At 36.0% G+C, this 20,900-nt stretch overlaps 3 protein-coding genes across 4 annotated transcripts in view; 1 reads left to right on the top strand and 2 right to left on the bottom strand.

The window, feature by feature from the left end:
- Positions 1–63: 63 nt before the first annotated feature.
- LOC101737611 (uncharacterized) overlaps positions 64–20,900 on the bottom strand; it is a 32,835-nt gene continuing 11,998 nt past the window's right edge. Inside the window, exons 5-11 of the mRNA XM_062675489.1 lie at positions 20,707–20,855; positions 15,959–16,088; positions 13,446–13,684; positions 6,633–6,672; positions 6,063–6,201; positions 3,818–5,106; positions 64–3,342 (exon numbers count right to left, since the gene is read on the bottom strand). Coding sequence (XP_062531473.1) covers positions 3,183–3,342; positions 3,818–5,106; positions 6,063–6,201; positions 6,633–6,672; positions 13,446–13,684; positions 15,959–16,088; positions 20,707–20,855 — 2,146 coding nt within the window. The 3' untranslated portion in view covers positions 64–3,182. The remainder of the gene's footprint in view (positions 3,343–3,817; positions 5,107–6,062; positions 6,202–6,632; positions 6,673–13,445; positions 13,685–15,958; positions 16,089–20,706; positions 20,856–20,900) is intronic.
- Positions 14,453–15,899, top strand: LOC119630312 (uncharacterized). Of its 2 annotated transcripts, XM_038019267.2 has the most exons (5): positions 14,453–14,587; positions 14,688–14,820; positions 14,946–15,128; positions 15,200–15,257; positions 15,417–15,899. In XM_038019267.2, exons 1-5 carry the CDS (start codon positions 14,538–14,540, stop codon positions 15,767–15,769), a joined length of 777 nt encoding a protein of 258 aa, XP_037875195.1. In that variant the 5' UTR covers positions 14,453–14,537; the 3' UTR covers positions 15,770–15,899. The 2 variants fall into 2 exon arrangements, with proteins under 2 accessions (XP_037875195.1, XP_037875196.1); XM_038019268.2 differs by lacking the exon at positions 14,946–15,128.
- LOC119630311 (putative nuclease HARBI1) lies at positions 15,771–17,961 on the bottom strand. The gene is made up of 6 exons (XM_038019265.2): positions 17,721–17,961; positions 17,461–17,632; positions 17,103–17,293; positions 16,601–16,736; positions 16,379–16,520; positions 15,771–16,298 (listed from the first exon to the last, which is right to left on the bottom strand). The coding sequence occupies exons 1-6, from the start codon at positions 17,813–17,815 to the stop codon at positions 15,895–15,897; spliced, it is 1,140 nt and encodes a 379-aa protein (XP_037875193.1). The 5' UTR covers positions 17,816–17,961; the 3' UTR covers positions 15,771–15,894.

Below are 20,900 nucleotides of genomic sequence, written 5' to 3'. Positions count from 1 at the left end.
ATGCTTAAATAGACAAAAAATACGGGAAATTAGTTTTTTACCCGGGACAAATAAAAAACAAAATTATATAGTGACAATCTTTATTTCTTTATTGATATTTTTTCGAGGAGCAAGTCAATTTTAACATATTTTTATCGGTTTTAACATATTTATAAAAATCAATACAATTAAAATCGCACGCTTCGAATACGGGACAGAGACCAGAGTCCCGAGACGTCTGGCAACCCTAGTGCCAATGCACAGAGGTCGGCCACAAATGGCGCGAGTTTTTTAGAATCTGTTTGAAAACTTCATGGAAGACTGCTTCAGATAACCTTATAACATGTACTGTTAGAGCTGATTCAGATCAGGTCAGACCAAAAATTTTTATAGGAACGAAAAAGGTGTCGCGTGCTTATTAAGTACATTTCAACAGCGCATTGTGCTTAGTGTGAGTTTTATGAAGTTATCGATAGCGTAAAAGTTAAATCGAATTGACTTCGAACAGCGCCCCTAGCGGCAAACGTAGGCAAACGTTCCACGTTTACGCTATCGAGAACGTTAAAAAACTCGCGCTATGGACACAGTTAACTCAAATTTGCAAACGTAGGAGCGCTGTTCAAACTCCATAAAACTCGCACTAAGCACACAAGTATAGATGCACAAAAGTAATCAATGCATGCTTATGTAATCAAATGCAGTCGAGATATATAAATATATAAAAAAAATTATTGCTTAGACGAGTGGACTAGCTATGAGCCCCATATCCCACCCGGTGTTAAGTGGTTACTGGATCCCATAGACATCTCCAACTGTAAATGCGCTACCCGCCTTGAGATATAAGTTCTAAGGTCTCAGTATAGTTACAACGGCTGCCCCACCCTTCACACTATCGATATATTACCACTAGATCCCGCGTAAAGACGTCAAAAGTAACCAAACAAAACAGTGCTTAGATTCATATTAAGCACTGTTTTGCCGTCAGTGTCACGCCGACCGTCGAGTGGAACGATCCTAAAATGCGCTGTAAAAAGATGTAAAAAACACGCTTATAAAGAGAAAACAACATGAAATTTAGTATTTTTGGTAAGTTTTATAATTTTTATTAACAGATAGTGATAAATATTTGAAATAAATCAGTTATTCTTACCAAATTAGTACTTCAAGAAATTAAATCCTATTATTTTGCTTCGCAGTTATTTCTTTCGCACACATAATAACGGTTACATGCAAGACAAGGATGAAATAGGGCTATTTCAGAACAAGTGTAGTGGAGTCACATATTTTTTTATTTTTTTATAATTTTTTATTGCTTAGATGGGTGGACGAGCTCACAGCCCACCTGGAGTTAAGTGGTTATACTGGAGCCCATAGACATCTACAGCGTATTTACGCTGCCATTTGCGCATTTGCGCCACCCACCTTGAGATATAACTTCTAAGGTCTCAAGTATAGTTACAACGGCTGCCCCACCCTTCAAACCGAAACGCATTACTGCTTCACGGCAGAAATAGGTGGGGTGGTGGTACCTACTCGTGCGGACTCACAAGAGGTCCTACAACCAGTAATTACGCAAATTATTTTGCGGGTTTGATTTTTATTACACGATGTTATTCGTTCACCGTGGAAGTCAATTGTGAACATTTGTTAAGTACGTATTTCATTAGAAAAATTGGTACCCGCCTGGGATTCGAACACCCCGTGTATCGCTAGATCAGATACGAATGCAACAGACGTCTGTACAACGGACGGCGAAGTGAAATCTGTAAACTGGAATTTGTTTTTACATTTTTACAGATTTAATAACAGAGTAATAAAAGAAAAAAGAAGCGACAATTATTTCAAACCTAATTGCTCCAGTGTGGTTTGTGCAGACCATTTTACCGAATCTGACATGTATTTAATAAATAAAACAATTTGATTGGGATTATATTGTTGTGATTTAAAAAGCTCTTATCCATTTTCCCCACCGATGTGCAAGGTACAATATAGCTAACTCAGGTATAATTATCTATAGTTATACAATATTTGTTGTTAATCATAAGGAATTAAATTGAAAAAATTGAATGAATATGAATTAAAAAAACATAATAAAAATAAACTACTCAAAATATTCTTACAAAAAAAGTATAAAGTGCGACTCCGTAATACTCTGTTCGGAGCAGTAAAGTCTTAATATCGTAAGTTTAAAAGGGCGTAAGTAAAATGCTATGCGTGTAAATTTTTGCTTTATTTTTAAGAAAATAAGGTTAAATTTGGAATAAAAGTTTTTGTAAGAAACTATCTTTTTCTGTCATTCATGGCGTAAGGTCGTAAGTGAATGTTAAAATAACCTAAACTGCACTTTATTGCTTGGGGAAAAGGCATAGTTTAGGTTACAATTATTATATTATACATCGTTCTTCTCCACTTGATGGTGTAGTCAGATCAGTTAGTCGATGCCATATTTGTGTTTGGTTTTTGTATGTGATGCGTTATCTAGTGGTAATATATCGATGCTTCACACGGTCACTCTTCATAGGCAAGGTGGTGGTACCTACCCATGTGGACTCACAAGAGGTCAATGCGCTGTCAATTGCACTTATAATTGAGGTGACATCTGCTATGTACTTTTGTACAGTTTGTCACTGTTTTGTATTGATGATCACTTTGTTGGTGGAAATAAATGGATACGGATAAGGCTTACGACACGAAATTCATGTGGTATAATGAAAAATAAAATTTTAATATTAAGAAACAGTCGCTTGCGCGTGGCGATGCGTCGCCACGCCATCAATCGGTTTTACGTACGGCATAGATGTTTCACATCAACATTGTTTGGATCAAACAATTCTACACGCTAATTATTTTTAAACGCAAATATTAATCAATTTTGGGATACATGCGTTCTTTTTTTTTCAAACCTAATTCTGAGTCAGTAGAAGGCATTATAGTTGTTACCAAAGTCGAGGCTTTCCACATCAGATTTTCAATTATTTTTTTTCATAAATCAGGTACATTACTGCGTATTTTATTTCTTGGCGCGGTATTAATGATTTCCCGGTCGACGATTTCAGCTTTCGGCTCGAGAAGTGGCAGCCTATCTATCAAATGATTTTTGTATAGAGAGTAATACGCTTTTTCCCTAGTATAGTGTTACATTCTTTATCCACCATTGAATAATGGCCCAATGAAATAACCACCACCGTTTAATCTTAATTAATTCACAATTTACTCTTATCCTTGATCATATCGTACCAGAACTTAATGCGATTCAAATTAACGTCTCTCTTTAATTCTATCTCGTCATTTATAACTAGCGTCCGTCTATTGTTCGTTGAGTAAGGCAGCCATTTTGTTTTCTGATTCCTCCATGTTGGTACGCTGAAAAGTTTACATTACTAAGTACCCACGCTTCGCAGTCATAACAGCGATATTATAAGAGTTTTGCTGCCTAGTCCCTCTTTCTGCGAGATGAAAGATTCGCAGAAGTCACGCATCGCCTCCCCTGACTCCTGGCTGCCCATTCTAATTGCGCGAGGAGCGAAGATGACTCTTAAAAATGTTTTAAACAAGCCCTAATCAACATAGGAAATTACCGATGACCTTTTACAAAAGTAATGTATGGCAAAATAAGTGCTACGTTGTTTTTCGAAATGGGTAAAGAAGCTTGAAGTCCAGTCCGTACTAAACGGCTCACCAGAACCCTTAAGCAACACAACGCGGATACAGTCACCCACCTTGAAACATCAGGTGGAAGTCTGCCTTTTCTACCCAATTCACGGTAGACATTAAGTAGGAACGCAAAACCCTACCACCGGTTACATGAGTTTCTTACTACTCAAAATCTTCAACTCACCCGTATTTAGCAAAATTACTCCAGCATTCGCTCAAGAAGTCAATCGTTCTCTCGTCAGCCTCCCCGCATTTATCTGCTTTGCTCTTCCTGTAAAACTGATACTGCACGATGTCTCCGTGCGACGCTCCCTTCACTCCCAAACTCTTCATAACCCTCGTATTCAGGTTGCCGTCAAAACCGAATTCATATAGATACACCTCAGGATTGTGTTTCGATAGTAATTCAGCGAAATAAATGATATCCCTAACGAAATACACGTCCGTGATCATTACCAAATAATCAATCTTCAAATCGTCATTCAATTCCCGGCCCGCAAAATAGAATTCGCGTAGTTTCTTCTGGAAAACTCTAGATCTTTCCGTGCTCTCTTCGACACCCAAGAATCGAGGGATAAAATTATGAAAGTCGTCTACATATACGATCTTACCAGAGTCGTCTTTTTGGACGAACAGCGCCGATTCGTAAGTGACATAACCTGTTATTACGGGCACTTTTTGTACCCTATTATTCTTAATGGACACTATGGGATGTTCCTCGAAAAAACATTCGACGTTATCGAACTTTTTCTCGACGACCGGTAAGAAATACGCATTGATAATACTAGGCGGCCGACTCAGTTCTAGCTGGGTAAACGCATTCACCAAATCTACTAACGGAACCTGTACTAAGAACTCGTATAAAGACCGTTGATCTTTCAAATCCTTGCCTAAAACTGACGCCAATTTTATCGCTTTCTCAATAGGATCCTCGTTAATCACAAAAAAATCAGCTATTGAATTTCCGGACTGCGCAATAACCTTACTAAAAAGACCAACAGTCATCTTTGAGGTTAAGTACGAAGATACAATGGCCCCACCGGCGCTTTCACCGAAAACTGTTATATTGCCAGGGTTGCCATTAAAACGAGAAATATTTCTACCGACCCAACGTAATGCGTAGACGGTGTCCTTAATTCCAACGTTACCAGGTGCTTCCGGTAAATTCAAACACAAAAATCCTAACACATTTAACCTGTAATTTAACGTTACTAAAATGACATCGTTTTTAATCAAATAATCCGGTGTATAATAATCTCCGTAGCCTACAATCAAACGACCGCCGTGGACGAAGAAGATTACTGGTAATTTCTCGAGTTTTTCAGCTGGCAAACTAGGCGTGTAAATGTTTAAGTACAAACAGTCTTCCGAACCTACTAACGCTGAGTTAGAATAAGGATTTAATTGGGCGCATTTGTTTGAGGGACTTTTTGCGCTACGTATTCCTTTCCATTGGTCGGGTTCTTGTGGATTCTGAAATTTTTAAACAATGCCTTTGAGTTAAATGCTTCGCAAAAGGCCGTATGTCAGATTAGGTTACAGCTGATCAATCAAACATCAGTCATGCAGAATGTAACGACGATCTGGCGTTGGCGAACACCAGAGCTCATTTTCATTACGTCTCAAAGTATAAATAGCTTCTCACATACAGATATAACATTAGCCATTAAGCTTTTGTCTTAAATCACAAGAAGCATTAGCTTTTCCATTGCATCAATATGACCTATGTGGCTAGGTTACCATCACAGAAGCATCTCGAACTTGCATCATGAGTCGATGGGTTAACGTAGTACAAAAAAAAGTACTTCAAGCAACCCAAAGAGAAAACTTGTCATTACGAATTCAGCAAACTTATTGTGAGTCAGTAAAAACCCATGTATGGATTGTGCGATGAGTTTTATAAATAAATTGTTGATCTAGATCAGGGATTCAAATGTATTTTTACTCGGTTTAGTACTTACTGATCAATACTACTATTACATAATACTAATGACTCATAAGTTTTATTTATTTATTTCATTTACCTCAGATTTTGCATCCATATTACAATCATTAACATTTTATATAGTATAACAGACTTCAATAAAAACAATAACTACAATTTCGGAATAAAATAATAATAATAAAACTAAAGATAAAAATGAATGTCAAAACTACCTTAACCTAGGCTGATTTGGATCAAGAGTGCTCAAAATACACACGTGTCAAGTGTTGCATTATTGGACAGTCCAGAACCATCCGCAAGGCGATCAGCCGCAAGTAGCTGGTGCGACTGACCTTATGTTCTAATTGTCTAAGACAGAGTTAGAGTTCGCTTTCACTAGTCCTCGTCTCGAGGCTTGAGGTTTCCAAATGAGTAAGTTTTAACTTGGTTATCCAGAACTTTCGTTTAACTTTAGACATAAATAAAAAAAACACCATCGACTTACACTAAATCTTAGCTTTCCAATAGGTGGCTTCGCATACGGTATTCCCTCAAAACTATAGTAATACTGACCACGGCAGCTCTGACGCTTCGTTCCCTCCAATAAGCCCTGCTCAACTTGCACTATGCATGACATTTTGTATCTGTAAATATATACCTAATAATAGTTTTACATTTTCAAATAAAGCATTAATTTTGTACGATTACTAATATATCAAGTTTTTTTAGGCGCGGGGCCGAACCTCCTACGAGGTCCCCGCGCCTAGAGGGCGCCCGGGGTATGTGGGGCTGGTCCGCGATCGCGAAACCGCGGGCCCAAGGATATTTTCAGGCCCCTACCCACTAAACGATTCCCCTGCACTCTTCGCCCAAGCGTCCGATCCCCTCCGAGGTCTTAACCCGGATGAGGTAAGGGGGTTACCGCGGTCAACAATACAGCCAGACGGCGCAGCTCACCCCAAGGACGCCCGGCCGACGGAGACTTCGAGGCGAATCGAAGGTTCTGAAACGTCAGCCGTCTCGGTACGGCAGCCCGTCGGGCCGCTCAGACGGTGCCGCTGGTGTCCCGAAATACCCCACTAGACCAGAACCAGCCTTCCGGGTCAGGACGCGATCTACCGCCAACCGGTTGCTCTTTTATCAGGATGTTGATATTTCTCCTTGGCGGCACGCTAGAGTGCTGATAGCACGCCGTGCGGCCTCGACCTCCTCAGATCGCCGCATGACCTTCACCGGGGGGAATATATAAAGTATGTGATGAACTGTTTTCTGGCTAAATATTTTGTCAAAAAATACGAGCATGAGCTCAATATAACAGAAAAAAGTTCTTAGGTTGTACAGAAAGTGGTAATACGACTTTGTAAGACAATTGAGGGAGACTTCAACTTCATATCTTAATAATTCAACAAAAATTGGCATATTAATCAGCTTTTAACCGACTTCAAAAAAGAGGAGGCTCTCAATACGACTGTATGCCATTATTATTTTTATGGTTGTTACCTCATAACTTTTGACTGGGTGAATCGATTTGGATGATTGTTTTTTTTTATTAGAAAGCTGACGCTTCTCGTGTAGTCCCATTTCAATTTAGTCCAGTTCTGATAATGGTAATCCATGACGAAACCATAAAAGTCTTAAATTTGATTTAAGTACGTACGCGACAAATAGATGAATAACTCAATAACTCAATATCACGCCAACCGATTACGATGATTATTGTTTTTAGTGTATATTAATTTGTTTTGGAATATCTTTTTTTTTCTATTTGACGTCGGTTTTTGTTAAAACATATCTATTTACAATTATCTATAGCATTATCAACCAATCGTAACTGTTTACTTGTTTCTCCATACTCTTATGAATCATAATAGAATGTGGAGTATTATAATAAATAAAATAGATAGAATAGAATATGGATGGAATGGAGTTATAAAATAAAATGTGTGCTAAGCATTTCCCACTTTCTCATTGACAGCATTCAGACTGTAATTCATGTTGTGGTAACCACTTATCAACCAAGAGAAAATCCTGTAAATTGATCAAACTCTTCCATTACAGTCTCATTCAATTAACATTTTCTGATTTATGCAAACACATATCGAGCAGACTACAACATGACTACTTTCTATGCGAAAGCAAAATAATCTTTGCTGATGTCTAATGTTTAGAAACATTACATTAATAGTATGTACCTAAATATGAATTAAGGTTGTTAATAAAGGCTTCTTTATTCTTATCTTTATATGGAGCATTGAAAGACTATTTGGTTTAAGGGACATATCGCAGAATGCATGACATTTTTCTTTGTAATTAAAGGTGCGTTTTATTTAGTATTAGTATCAACAATTCGATATTTGTAATTGAACTTCAATTAAGTTTACTCCATGCGAATAGCTGAAGAAGTATTTTTGTTATGAAATTTTTTCCAAAATTTTTAACTATATATGGCTCTCCTGCAAAGTTGCAAAATGTTGCTAAAGCCAAATAGCCTTGGATATTAAATTGGATATTTAATCACCATTGGATATTAAAACCAAAACTTAATTTTGTATTATCATTATTTGTGTATTAAACCAAAGTGCATTTTGTATGCACTCAAGTAATACCCATTTGTAGTGTTCCTATGTAAATTCTAATTAATTTTCATGACAACCAATGAACATAACAATCAGCCAGATGTTGAGGCATACATAAGAAGGATGACAATATCTAGCATAAAGCTGGTAAGCAGGTAAGAATTGGGAGACCAGAAAAGTGGATTCGACCTTTATCTTACCCTAAAATCAAACATTAGTAGACAGAAAATTAACAACACTGAGCTCAAGTTATTAAATTTAATGAATAAGACATACACTTCTAAAACTAACGGTATTCTGGGTGTAAAAAAAATATTATAAGATATATTTTTTATTGCTCACACTGGTGGACGAGCTCACACCCATTAGTCTTAAGTGTTTATCATGCCAATACACATTAATAAAATAATACAGCGCCCGATCTTGCAATGTAAGTCTCAATTTTATAGTACACAGGCTTAACCGTCAAATCCAAACACACTACTGCTTTACAACAGAAATAGGCAATAACTAACCATCTGTGCTTATAAGAAACCCTATCACAAGTACAATTCTAGAATTCTGAAGTGTGCCTATGTTGCTGCCTAGAAATGTGGTTATTTTATATATATATATATATATATGTGTATGTACAGGGACGTCTTAAGCTAGGATGGGGCCCTTGGGCACACAAGAATTTGAGGCCTTTTTGGAAAGTGAAAAAAGAGAATTATAATAACATTTTTTTACTGAATATGACCATTTATTATACATAATCAGATACAGTATGATATAATGTCATAAATGATATTAGAATGCTGCTGGTTTTTTGGTTACGATTTCGATAACGGTTTCTTTCGGGATTTCTGTTGAGCAAAATCTTCTATTATAGGCATACTATATGCCTTCTAAATACCTTCTAACTACTGATTTGTGAAAAAAGTGTTATGCGCTCGACAAAAATGTTTTGAGAATAAACGTGTGAGAGAAATTGTCGGTCTTTCGGGGCCCTCTAAGAATGGAGGCCCTGGGCACGGGCCCCGTGTGCCCTTATGGTAAAGACGATATTGTTTATGTATATGTTCTACTTTAACACCTGCAATAGTCGACACGACTATAATCAGGTGAGTTATGAGAGGTTATGATTTGGAGGGGCAAAGCCAATGCTCCATCTCACCTTATTAGAGTAACTCTCTTGAGTCTTCTAACCAGATTTGGATGCAAGAGCATACCGGACAACGGGTTTGGGTGTGCTGTCAAGAGTTCTTATACTTGGCGGAGTATTGTTTAACTTCATGCAATGTGGTAGGGATTTCCAGATACTCGTGGATTTTCAAATTTCAAATATATTTTAATGATATGCTCTGATTTTGTGTTTCGCAAGCACTATTTTTTTCTGAGAGTTACTTTCATTAGCTTTATTTGGTCATAGTCAAGATTGATCTGAAATTGACCAGTGTCTATATTTTATGGGGTTCCAACTAACCCGAACGCAGTGCAATGCTAGTGTAGAACGTGTGTGCATTGCTGTGTTGTTGTATCGCCTGAAGATAACCATTGTGGTCCGTCGCTTGTAAGAGCACCGGCGACTACCGCTGTTTACCACACCATTATCCAGGAATTTTACCTGATTAATATTCGTGAATCAGTTTTTTGTTAAATGAAATTAACTTATTACATATACCTGCGTTATTATTAATCGTAATTCAGTGATAACTCTCAAATAAATTAGGTGTATAATCTATGGTACAATGTATTTGAGAATTTTGATAGACTTTTTGGCGGGAACGCGAGGAGTGACGTTGTAGGATTTGTTTTATTTTGTCTATTTAGTGTTTCTTCAGGTTTAAATGTGTAATAACGGTGGTTTATTAACTGTTTAATATCTGTGAAAGTGCAAAAATGTGGGAAAATGAAACAAAGCTGCTGGACGTAACTTCTCGGGTTCCTCCAAAAAGTCCACTGAAAAAATCTCAGTAAATGACCACCATTTTACTGCGATTATATTTCATCCCATATCATCTCATTTCATTAAATTTCATCCCAGTTGATTAATGTTTCAAATTAATCATCTTCATTTCATTTCACTCCATATTATCATTTTTCATAAAATTAAGAATATAAAGTAAAATAAGACATGACTTAAAGGTCTCAGTTACCAGGTCATAAAATCTCTTAAAAAAAAAAGAATTTTGATAGACTTTTTGGCGGGAACGCGAGGAGTGAAGTTGTATGATTTGTTTTATTTTGTCTATTTAGTGTTTCTTCAGGTTTAAATGTGTAATAACGGTGGTTTATTAACTGTTTAATATCTGTGAAAGTGCACAAATGTGGAAAAATGAAACAAAGCCGCTGGACGTAACTTCTCGGGACCCTCCAGAAAGTCCACTGAAAAATTTTTAGTAAATGACCACCATTTTACTGAAATTATATTTCATCCCATATCATCTCATTTCATTTCATTTAATTTCATCCCAGTTGATTAATGTCTCAAATTAATCGTCTTCATTTCATTTCACTCCATATTATAATTTTTCATAAAAACATGGATATAAATTAAAGTAAGACGACTTAAAGGTCTCACTTACCAGGTCATAAAATCACTTAAATTTTTTTTTGAGAACTGATAGTGATGATTTTTTAAGGCATTTTATGACTTGGTAACTAAGACTTTTAGGTCATATTTTATTTTAATTTATTTATATTCTTATTTTAATGAAAAATTATAATATTGAGTGAAATGAAAAGATGATTAATTTGAGAAATTAATCAACTGGAATGAAATAAAATGAAATGAGATGAAATTATATGGGATGAAATATAATCTCAGTAAAATGGTGATCATTTACTAAGATTTTTCAGTGGACTTTTTGGAGGATCCCGAGAAGTTACGTCCAGCGGCTTTGTTTCATTTTCTCACATTTGTGCACTTTCACAGATATTAAACAGTTAATAAACCACCATTATTACACATTTAAACCCGAAGAAACACTAAATAGACAAAATAAAACAAATCACACAACTTCACTCCTCGCGCTCTCGCCAAAAAGTCCTGATAATGATTTATTTTTTTAAGGGATTTTATGACCTGGTAACTAAGACCTTTAAGTCATGTCTTATTTTAATTTATTTTCTTATTTTTATGAAAAATGATGAAATGAAATGAAGATGATTAATTTGAGACATTATTGAACTGGGATGAAATCAAATGAAATGAGATGAGATCATATGGGATGAAATATAATCTCAGTAAAATGGTGGTCATCTACTGAGACTTTTTCATTGGATTTTTTGGAGGATCCCGAGAAGTGACGTCCAGCGGCTTTGTTTCATTTACCCACATTTGTGCACTTTCACAGATATTAAACAGTTAATAAACCACCGTTATTACACATTTAAACCTGAAGAAACACTAATTAGACAAAATAAAACAAATCACACAACTTCACTCCTCGCGTTCCCGCCAAAAAGTCCTGATAATGATTAATTAAATAGGGACCATAGATTACACACTTAATATTTGAGAATAGGGACTTTGATACCAGTGTTGATAAATCAGATTTGTATATTTATTGTTTTTAACAAACAAAAAACCGTAATAATTTATCTTTAAAATACAGCATTTTTTCACTAAATAAAAATACCCTATTGCGTTCTAATAATTGCATGTCTACCGACAATTGTTTCTATATTTCGTAAATATGTAGCGAGTGGCGAGCACATTTCAAAACTATTATTTTGGGGCATTCAATATAAATAGACTGGATATTAAATTGTGACACCTCATCATAGCGTCTGACCCAATACCCTAAAACATTCACAAGTTAATTTTAATTATCTTAAATTGACTGAAGCATCCTATTGAAGAACCTACGAAGCGGATTTATGAACATTTCATTTTGAATTTCTTTGCAATCTCAGAATCTGGGAATGTCTTCAGCATTCATTTAACAAGATGATCCATGACCCTAAAAGATATTCCATTCTCAGCCACAAAAGTTGCTAACTAATTTTAATTTTAATTAAGTTTAATTTAATTTTATAATTAGTTTCAGAAGCTTAAGTTTTAAAAATATGTTTGTTCCCCTTCACTGTGGCGTCTTAATGCCCATCAATCATCGATGTATCGCGCGAGGAAAGTAGGCAAGATATATCTATATATATAAAAGAAAGTCGTGTTAGTTACACTATTTATAACTCAAGAACGGCTGAACTGATTTGGCTGAAAATTGGTGGGTACGTAGCTTAGAACCAGGAGAAGGACATGAGATGGGGAAGGACTTTTTATCACGTTCCCGTGGGACGTGACATAAAACGTAGTATAAGAAAATGCAACTAATATGGAATAACAAAACGCAGTTGACAGATAAAGTAGTCTATAGTTAATTAAAGTAGAATTTTGAAGTTGACTGGTTGATGTGTTTGTTTCGAGTTTCTATTAGCTTATTGTGCCGAGATAGGTAATCATTAAGAAAGCCATGTCGCGACCAACACGATCACATCTTTTCCGACGAAGCCGTAATTCAAGGATTCGAAATATTGCGAGTGAAAGAACTGAAGAAGAACAAGAAATAAAAGTATAATAATAATGATAACAACTAAAATACATGTCCAATACAGAATCATTAAAATACTTGCTTTTTTTATTTACATTAATTATCCAAATCAAAAATTTACCTTGATAAAATCAAAAGTCTACTCATTTATTGCCTCTAAGGCGGAACAAAGTTCGCCGGGTCAGCTAGTAGTCGTATAATTAGAATCACTTCTTATGAATAAAGAAAATATAACTTAAACGTACAAATATTCGTAAAAAAATATACACATTCAATAATTTAATAATCATGCAATAATATAGCCACTCAAATAAAAAACTCTCGGGGCTCAAACCTGACCACGTTGCTAACACTGACCCTAGTAAGAGCAGGGCTTCGCAGAATCTACCACCGGGTCGGAAACGCAACCCACTGAAAAGATCCGGCGAGAAACTCAGTGGGCTGTGTCTGTGGGTTAATTTACTCGCCGGACTCTTCGTCGCAAGCGAAGGGTTCGACGAGAACGATGACCGATATAATTACGCTCAAAATACTTCATTCGCACTCAACAATAGTTTAGAATAATCCAACGATTACCGCATCAAAAATTAGCCAACAATAAACTTATCGATTAAAACTAGCTATACCGATTTTCATTACAGAGAATGTACTCGCTTCCACCTTCACTGGAACAAAGATTCAAACTATACCTAAACATACTGCCAATAGTCGAGCAAGCAGCGATGTATATCATGTTCATCACCGGAGCTGTCCTCGTCATCACCACCATCTACATACTCAGCTTCAAGGTGATGTTCAAGAACTTCGAAAAGAACAAGGACGCTTGGCTCGAGAAGGCCAAACTGAATGATGGAGTGTACGCGCCCTGCGAGATACCACTCTCGGAGAGCGACTCCGATGAAATTATCAAATTAAACATCAAATTAAATGACAGGCTATACGAAACCGTCAACAGCGTCAAGGACAAACTGACAGAAATGGCGCACGTCAAAAACCTGTTCGACAGGAAGCCGTCCCTAAAAGATTCAAGTCAAACGTCAAAAGCTTACGAGATCATAAATCAGACGGACAGTGACGAGGACTTCAAATACCTTGAGGTCATCGAAGACGGAGAGCTGGAGGGCTGTGACGTCAGCCTCGGCGGCTCGCAGCGAATGAGGAACCTCAAAGACTTGGATGAGAGGAACAACGAATTAAGCTTACACATATCGGATTGAGACGCGGCGAATGCGGAAAGTCGTTAAGAATCTGGCTTTTTACATCGTTGTTCTCACGATAAATACGGCGCGTGTACTTATGCACGAAACGATCGGAACGTGGTGTAATTAATGCGTGTTTCGCCTGTGCAATATCATAGCCCAAGCACGAAAATTTTACGAATTCGTAACGTTAATGTATCGAGCCCTCGATACATTAACGTTACTCCGCAGCACGAACAACATTTTGCCAACTATCGTAAGCTCGATTCGAATACGTTAGTGACGTCATCCTAACGTATGTAGGGACGGTCCTTGTGGAATGAAATGATTATCATATGGAATTAATGATTCGTTCGGAAACTTAACCAAGTTGTCATTTTATTTTAAACTTTTGAATTTACGGTTTATTTAATTAAAAAATAATTAACTAGTGCATACAAAGTGAAGTACATATGACGAAAGATATTTAAGAACATGCTATGACATTAAAATCGAAGGAATAAAATAGTGTCTTGGATATCAAAACAAAAAAATTCGGATTCCGAACGAATCCACTTGATATCGGCCAAGGCTAAGTTTGTTTATGTTTGCTTTAGTTCTTGTGAAGAGCGAAAGTGTTTCATTGTTTTTATTAATTTAGTACTTATTTTTAAGATTTACCTATTTAAATATGAGAACTAGCCACTCACAGTATTTAACAATGGTGGAATTTATGGAAGCGTAAGTACTTATAAAGTTCTAATTTATTAGAAAAGTTTTATTAACTCAAGTGTTTCAGTCAATATTATTTATGTAATGTGCCATACAATTTATATTCCAGAAATGGAGATTTATCAAAACCATCAGGCGGTCCACGAGGTCGCAATTTTATACAGATGAAGTGGAAAGAGTTAACGGGATTACTAAATAGCGATTCTTCAGGAGATCCTAAGAGTGAGGACAAATGGCGTAAGGTATGTCAAGTGTTAACTCAAGGGACGCTATTTTTTTCTGCTGAAGCACTTGACTGAATCTACTAACTTTATTATTAATCTTTCTTGTTTAGAAATTCTAATTTAACGTTTGTTTGTTAATGAAGGTGTGGAGTGATTATAAGAATAATTGCAAGAAAAAGTGTGCTAAAATTAATAGAGCTGCTAGTGGCACTGGTGGCGGACCAGCGCTCCATTTATTATTGACTGACCTTGAACAAAGGGTCATGCAGATAATTGGAGTGCAGGCAGCTACTGGCATGGAGATAAAAGAAGCTGGGTTTCCACAAGTTAGCTATACTTTACATTTCAATTGTGCAATAAATATTGCATGTAGTAAGTAATCTTTTTTTTATTTCAGGAAGAAATTTCAACTGAGAGGCCAAATACTCAAATTATTTTAAAGGAACCGGAAATAGGTGCGTAGCCCTTTTAATTTTAGATTTATTGAAGTTCATTGTTTCTTAATACTGTATCTTTATACATAAAATAAGAAGGATATCACAGCTATGATATCTATGAACCTAAATGAGACTAATTGTATAAACTGGCTTATTACATATTGGAATAATTTATAGATTGGAATACTCCTAGCACAAGCAGCCAACCAACAGTGGCTCCACCACCACCAACTGAGGCTCCCCCTCCAGTTATTAACGAGGAAGAGGAGTGGAACCCTCCGCCACAGAAAAAAAGAAAGAACAATTTAACAAAAATGTTTTTAGATATAGACCGAAAGGCAAGGGAGTATGCTTCAGAGCGTGATAGGGTATATGAGGAATTAGAAAGAGATCGGTTGAGAGTTAGAGAATTTGAGGTACGTGAAAGAGTAAGACAGAGAGATGAAGAGCTACGGATGCAGGGTCAATGGCTCGAATTTATGAAAGAGGCAATGGAAGCTTTTGTGAGGTTTATGGAGAGAAAGTCTTAAGTTAAGCTTAATTACTATATTTTTTTACCAATTACTTAATTATTTTATTTTATTTTATTTTACCAATTACTTAATTATAATTACCAATTACTATATTTTTACAAAATGAATAAACAAAAGTAAAATTATGTATGAAGTCTATTAATTTTATCCACTAAAATACTTCTTATAGCTCTACCCCTAATTAACCCATCTCCTGTAGTATTCTCTTGAAAAATATGTTCAGATATTGTCATAGTCAAATTGGGGTTTTCAATCTCTGCTGGTTCTGGTTCAGGTATGTTGAACTCAATGGCTAAGTTGTGCAATACACAGCATGCTGTTATGATTTTTGCACATTTTACTGGAGCATAGTGTAATGTGCGATCCTTACACAAACAACGCCATCGGTTTTTTAGTCGCCCAAAAGTATTTTCAATAGCTACCCTGGTCCTTCCATGAACTGCTGTATATTTATAAGCTGGAGTTCCCTCAACAGCATCTAAAATTGGTGTCATTAAGCAGGGTCGCTGTGGATAACCAGAATCACCTGGAAATAATAAAAAAAACCTAGTTAAAATAAATTAAACTTAGTCTGAATATTTGTAAAGGTTATTAATAAAATATTACCTAACAACCACACTTGCTCGTTATTTCGATGTAAGCTCTGCATATAATTGTTGACCACGCTATTTTCCCAAATAAAAGCGTCGTGGGTGGCTCCTCCGTATTTCGCATTTACGTTTAAAATACGACAATCACTATCACAAATCTAAAATTGAAGAAAAATCATTACATCAGTTTAATTTTCTATTTTACTTCATTTGGACACGCCGGCGGAGCTGCGCTTACCATTTGCACATTTAATGAATGGAAATGCTTTCTACTATAATACAAATGTTCGACTTCTTTTTTGGGTGTGAAAATATGGAAATGACATCCATCAATGCATCCTATAACTCCTGGGAAACCATACTTTGCAAAAAATCTGTAAGGTAAAAACAAACAATTGGTACTGGTGGTAGGAACTCTTGTGAGTCCGCACGGGTAGGTACCACCGCCCCGCCTATATATGCCGTGAAGCAGTAATGCGTTTCGGTTTGAAGGGTGGGGCAGCCGTTGTAACTATACTGAGACCTTAGAACTTATATCTCAAGGTGGGTGGCGCATTTACGTTGTAGATGTCTATGGGCTCCAGTAACCACTTAACAGCAGGTGGTCTGTGAGCTCGTCCACCCATCTAAGCAATAAAAAAAATAAAAATAACAATACTACTTTTTAGTCATAAGTTTACGCCAAATCGTGATAATATAAAAATGAATGTTTGTAATAAAATTATATAGTTCACACTTACTTGTTTCTTATTACATCTCTATCAGCTCTGGCATAAGGAAATTTTATGAAAGTATTTAAAATTGCAGGAGTTACAAGAGCATCTGTTACTTCCTTCACACATTTGCTTACAGTCGTTTGGCCCAAATATTTAGCCATTCCCACTAAGCGTTGGTAAGATCCAGTGGCATAAAAAGATAGCGCGCAAAGAACCTGAAATGTTTGAATTTTATGTTACATTTAAGCTTTTCTCACAATAGAGACTTGGCACTGCCCTTAGCATTGCTAACATACATGAGCGAGCGAGCGAGTGAGTTACCACTTACCATCACGTGGGCCGTATGCTCGGCTACCTACTGAGATAATAAAAACAAACTTACCTTAAGTTCCAAACTTATCCTGGAACTTGCTTTTAAAGATGTTTTTTGCTTAAGTTGATTACAAAGAAACTTGAATGATTCTTTATTCAACCGGTATCTATTTTTGAATTCCGCGTCATTTATGTCCACAGGATTATTTTTCTTTCTCAGAGCAACTCTGCGTGTAATTTCTCTATAAGTAATAAAACCAATTGATTCTCAATTAATTTATGTTTAAAAAATATTAGAATATAACACGATTGACTGAAGTAGGTACTTACCTAACTTCTCTTGATGAATATTCTTCATTTTCAAGTAAACTTGCAGCAACAAAATAATATAAAGGACTACGCTCGTACAACGGTGGTCTTTGCATTTTGAGCAATTTATTAAAATTAATTGTATATAAGAACTAACTAAAGTGATAAGAAAACACTATTATTTATAAAAAATTACTTAAAAAATAAAAACATGGATAAAATTATATTTAAACACGTTACGAAACCTTTCTCACCAACAAATCTTAAGTGAATAAAGTTTCGACAATACTCGATACCCAGCCTTCGAAATTTACATTACCGTACGTCAAATGTGGATATTAACAGTAGATTACTTATACCTTTAATTTAATGTGTCCGTGCTCGCGTTACGTTTTGCTACATCAAAAAACTACATTAAAAAATACGCCACTCTCAGAAAAGAAAATCCTTGATAGGTATTACCAGTTTACTATTAATATAAAGGAGCTTTTACGCAGTGTAAAACTATATTGTTATGTTACGACAAAAGGTAATGTACATATTTATTATCAAAATTTAAACTCTTTTTTTTTTTAAGTAATATCATCGATCACTGTAATATTCGCGGCAAAATCATATCCATCGGCTGCAAGAAAAAGACGATCGTCAAACTTCGTTTTTGTAGAGCGTCATCTCTGTCGCGTATGCGTCAAAATAAAATTTAGGCGGGCATCAATTCTCAATCTCAATTTATTTGTCATAATGTCGCGAGTTAATAACTGCGTTGATAAAATTCATAATCGATGTATCAAATGGTAAATGTCGCACGGACACCTATCTCTGAATAGACTTTTGTGATTTCGTTTATAAGATTAAATTAAGTTTAAAATATAAAGCGTAGTAGATAAGAATCGATGTTTAAGGTAAAAGGTGCATTTGAACAGTCTTAAAAATGGCGGCCATATTGGCTAACTCCAACATTGAATACGTATGCATTTGTAATTCACGTCAGAAGTTCATACGAAAATTTCGTAGATCAGACATCATTCGCTATAATCTATCTTACAGTCGATTTCCAACTGTATTCGTGCTCAATGCTATAGTTAAAAAATGGTTTTTAGAAATCTTCGTAAACTTTTCAATAGTTTACAAAAACGTAATGTTTGAAAACTTATTAAATTACATTTCTGTATATAGTGTATGGTGCATTAGAGATAATGATAGTGAATAAATGTTTTATTTTTATTTTATTTCTGTGTTTTTCTTTTATTTTCTATCCAAATTCAGTACCGACCAGCTCTTGTGTCCTAGCAAAATCTACAATTATCTCAAATATATTAAGTGTATAATCTATGTCTACATAGCTTAGCTGGGCGCAATTTTATTGTGTGCGATTTTGTTTTAGGGGTGCCAATTAGAGTCGCCAGATTTTGTTCAGCCTGTAAGGGGCAAATGCTTAAATAGGCAAAAAATACGGGAAATTTGTTTTTTACCCGGGAAAAATAAAAAACAAAATTATATAGTGACAATCTTTATTTCTTTATTGATATTTTTTCGAGGAGCAAGTCAATTTTAACATATTTTTATCGGTTTTAACATATTTATAAAAATCAATACAATTAAAATCGTACGCTTCGAATACGGGACAGAGTCCCGAGACGTCTGGCAATTCCAGTGCCAATGCACAGAGGTCGGCCACAAATGGCGCGAGTTTTTTAGAATCTGTTTGAAAATTTCATGGAAGACTGCTTCAGATAACCTTATAACATGTACTGTTAGAGCTGATTCAGATTAGGTCAGCACAACAGTTTTTGTAGGAACGAAAAAGGTGTCGCGTGCTTATTAGTACATTTCAACAGCGCATTGTGCTTAGTGTGAGTTTTATGAAGTTATCGATAGCGTAAAAGTTAAATCGAATTGACTTCGAACAGCGCCCCTAGCGGCAAACGTAGGCAAACGTTCCACGTTTACGCTATCGAGAACGTTAAAAAACTCGCACTATGGACACAGTTAACTCAAATTTGCAAACGTAGGAGCGCTGTTCAAACTCCATAAAACTCGCACTAAGCACACAAGTATAGATGCACAAAAGTAATCAATGCATGCTTATGTAATCAAATGCAGTCGAGATATATAAATATATAAAAAAATATATTGCTTAGACGAGTGGACTAGCTATGAGCCCCATAGCCTACCCGGTGTTAAGTGGTTACTGGATCCCATAGACATCTCCAACTGTAAATGCGCTACCCGCCTTGAGATATAAGTTCTAAGGTCTCAGTATAGTTACAACGGCTGCCCCACCCTTCACACGGTCACTCTTCATAGGCAAGGTGGTGGTACCTACCCATGTGAACTCACAAGAGGTCAATGCGCTGTCAATTGCACTTATAATTGAGGTGACATCTGCTATGTACTTTTGTACAGTTTGTCACTGTTTTGTATTGATGATCACTTTGTTGGTGGAAATAAATGGATACGGATAAGGCTTACGACACGAAATTCATGTGGTATAATGAAAAATAAAATCTTAATATTAAGAAACAGTCGCTTGCGCATGGCGATGCGTCGCCACGCCATCAATCGGTTTTACGTACGGCATAGGTGTTTCACATCAACATTGTTTGGATTAAACAATTCTACACGCTAATTATTTTTAAACGCAAATATTAATCAATTTTGGGATACATGCGTTCTTTTTTTTTCAAACCTAATTCTGAGTCAGTCGAAGGCATTATAGTTGTTACCAAAGTCGAGGCTTTCCACATCAGATTTTCAAGTTTTTTTTTTCATAAATCAGGTACATTACTGCGTATTTTATTTCTTGGGGCGGTATTAATGATTTCCCGGTCGACGATTTCAGCTTTCGGCTCGAGAAGTGGCAGCCTTAAATATATCTATCAAATGATTTTTGTATAGAGAGTGATACGCTTTTTCCCTAGTATAGTGTTACATTCTTTATCCACCATTGAATAATGGCACAATGAAATAACCACCACCGTTTAATTTTAATTAATTCACAATTTACTCTTATCCTTGATCATATCGTACCAGAACTTAATGCGATTCAAATTAACGTCTCTCTTTAATTCTATCTCGTCATTTATAACTAGCGTCCGTCTATTGTTCGTTGAGTAAGGCAGCCATTTTGTTTTCTGATTCCTCCATGTTGGTACGCTGAAAAGTTTACATTACTAAGTACCCACGCTTCGCAGTCATAAC

This window comes from Bombyx mori, chromosome 23, assembly GCF_030269925.1.
Source record: "Bombyx mori chromosome 23, ASM3026992v2".
Classification (NCBI taxonomy): domain Eukaryota; kingdom Metazoa; phylum Arthropoda; class Insecta; order Lepidoptera; family Bombycidae; genus Bombyx; species Bombyx mori.
The sequence above is the reverse complement of the archived record's forward strand: the minus strand, read 5'-3'. Positions and strand labels throughout refer to the sequence as shown.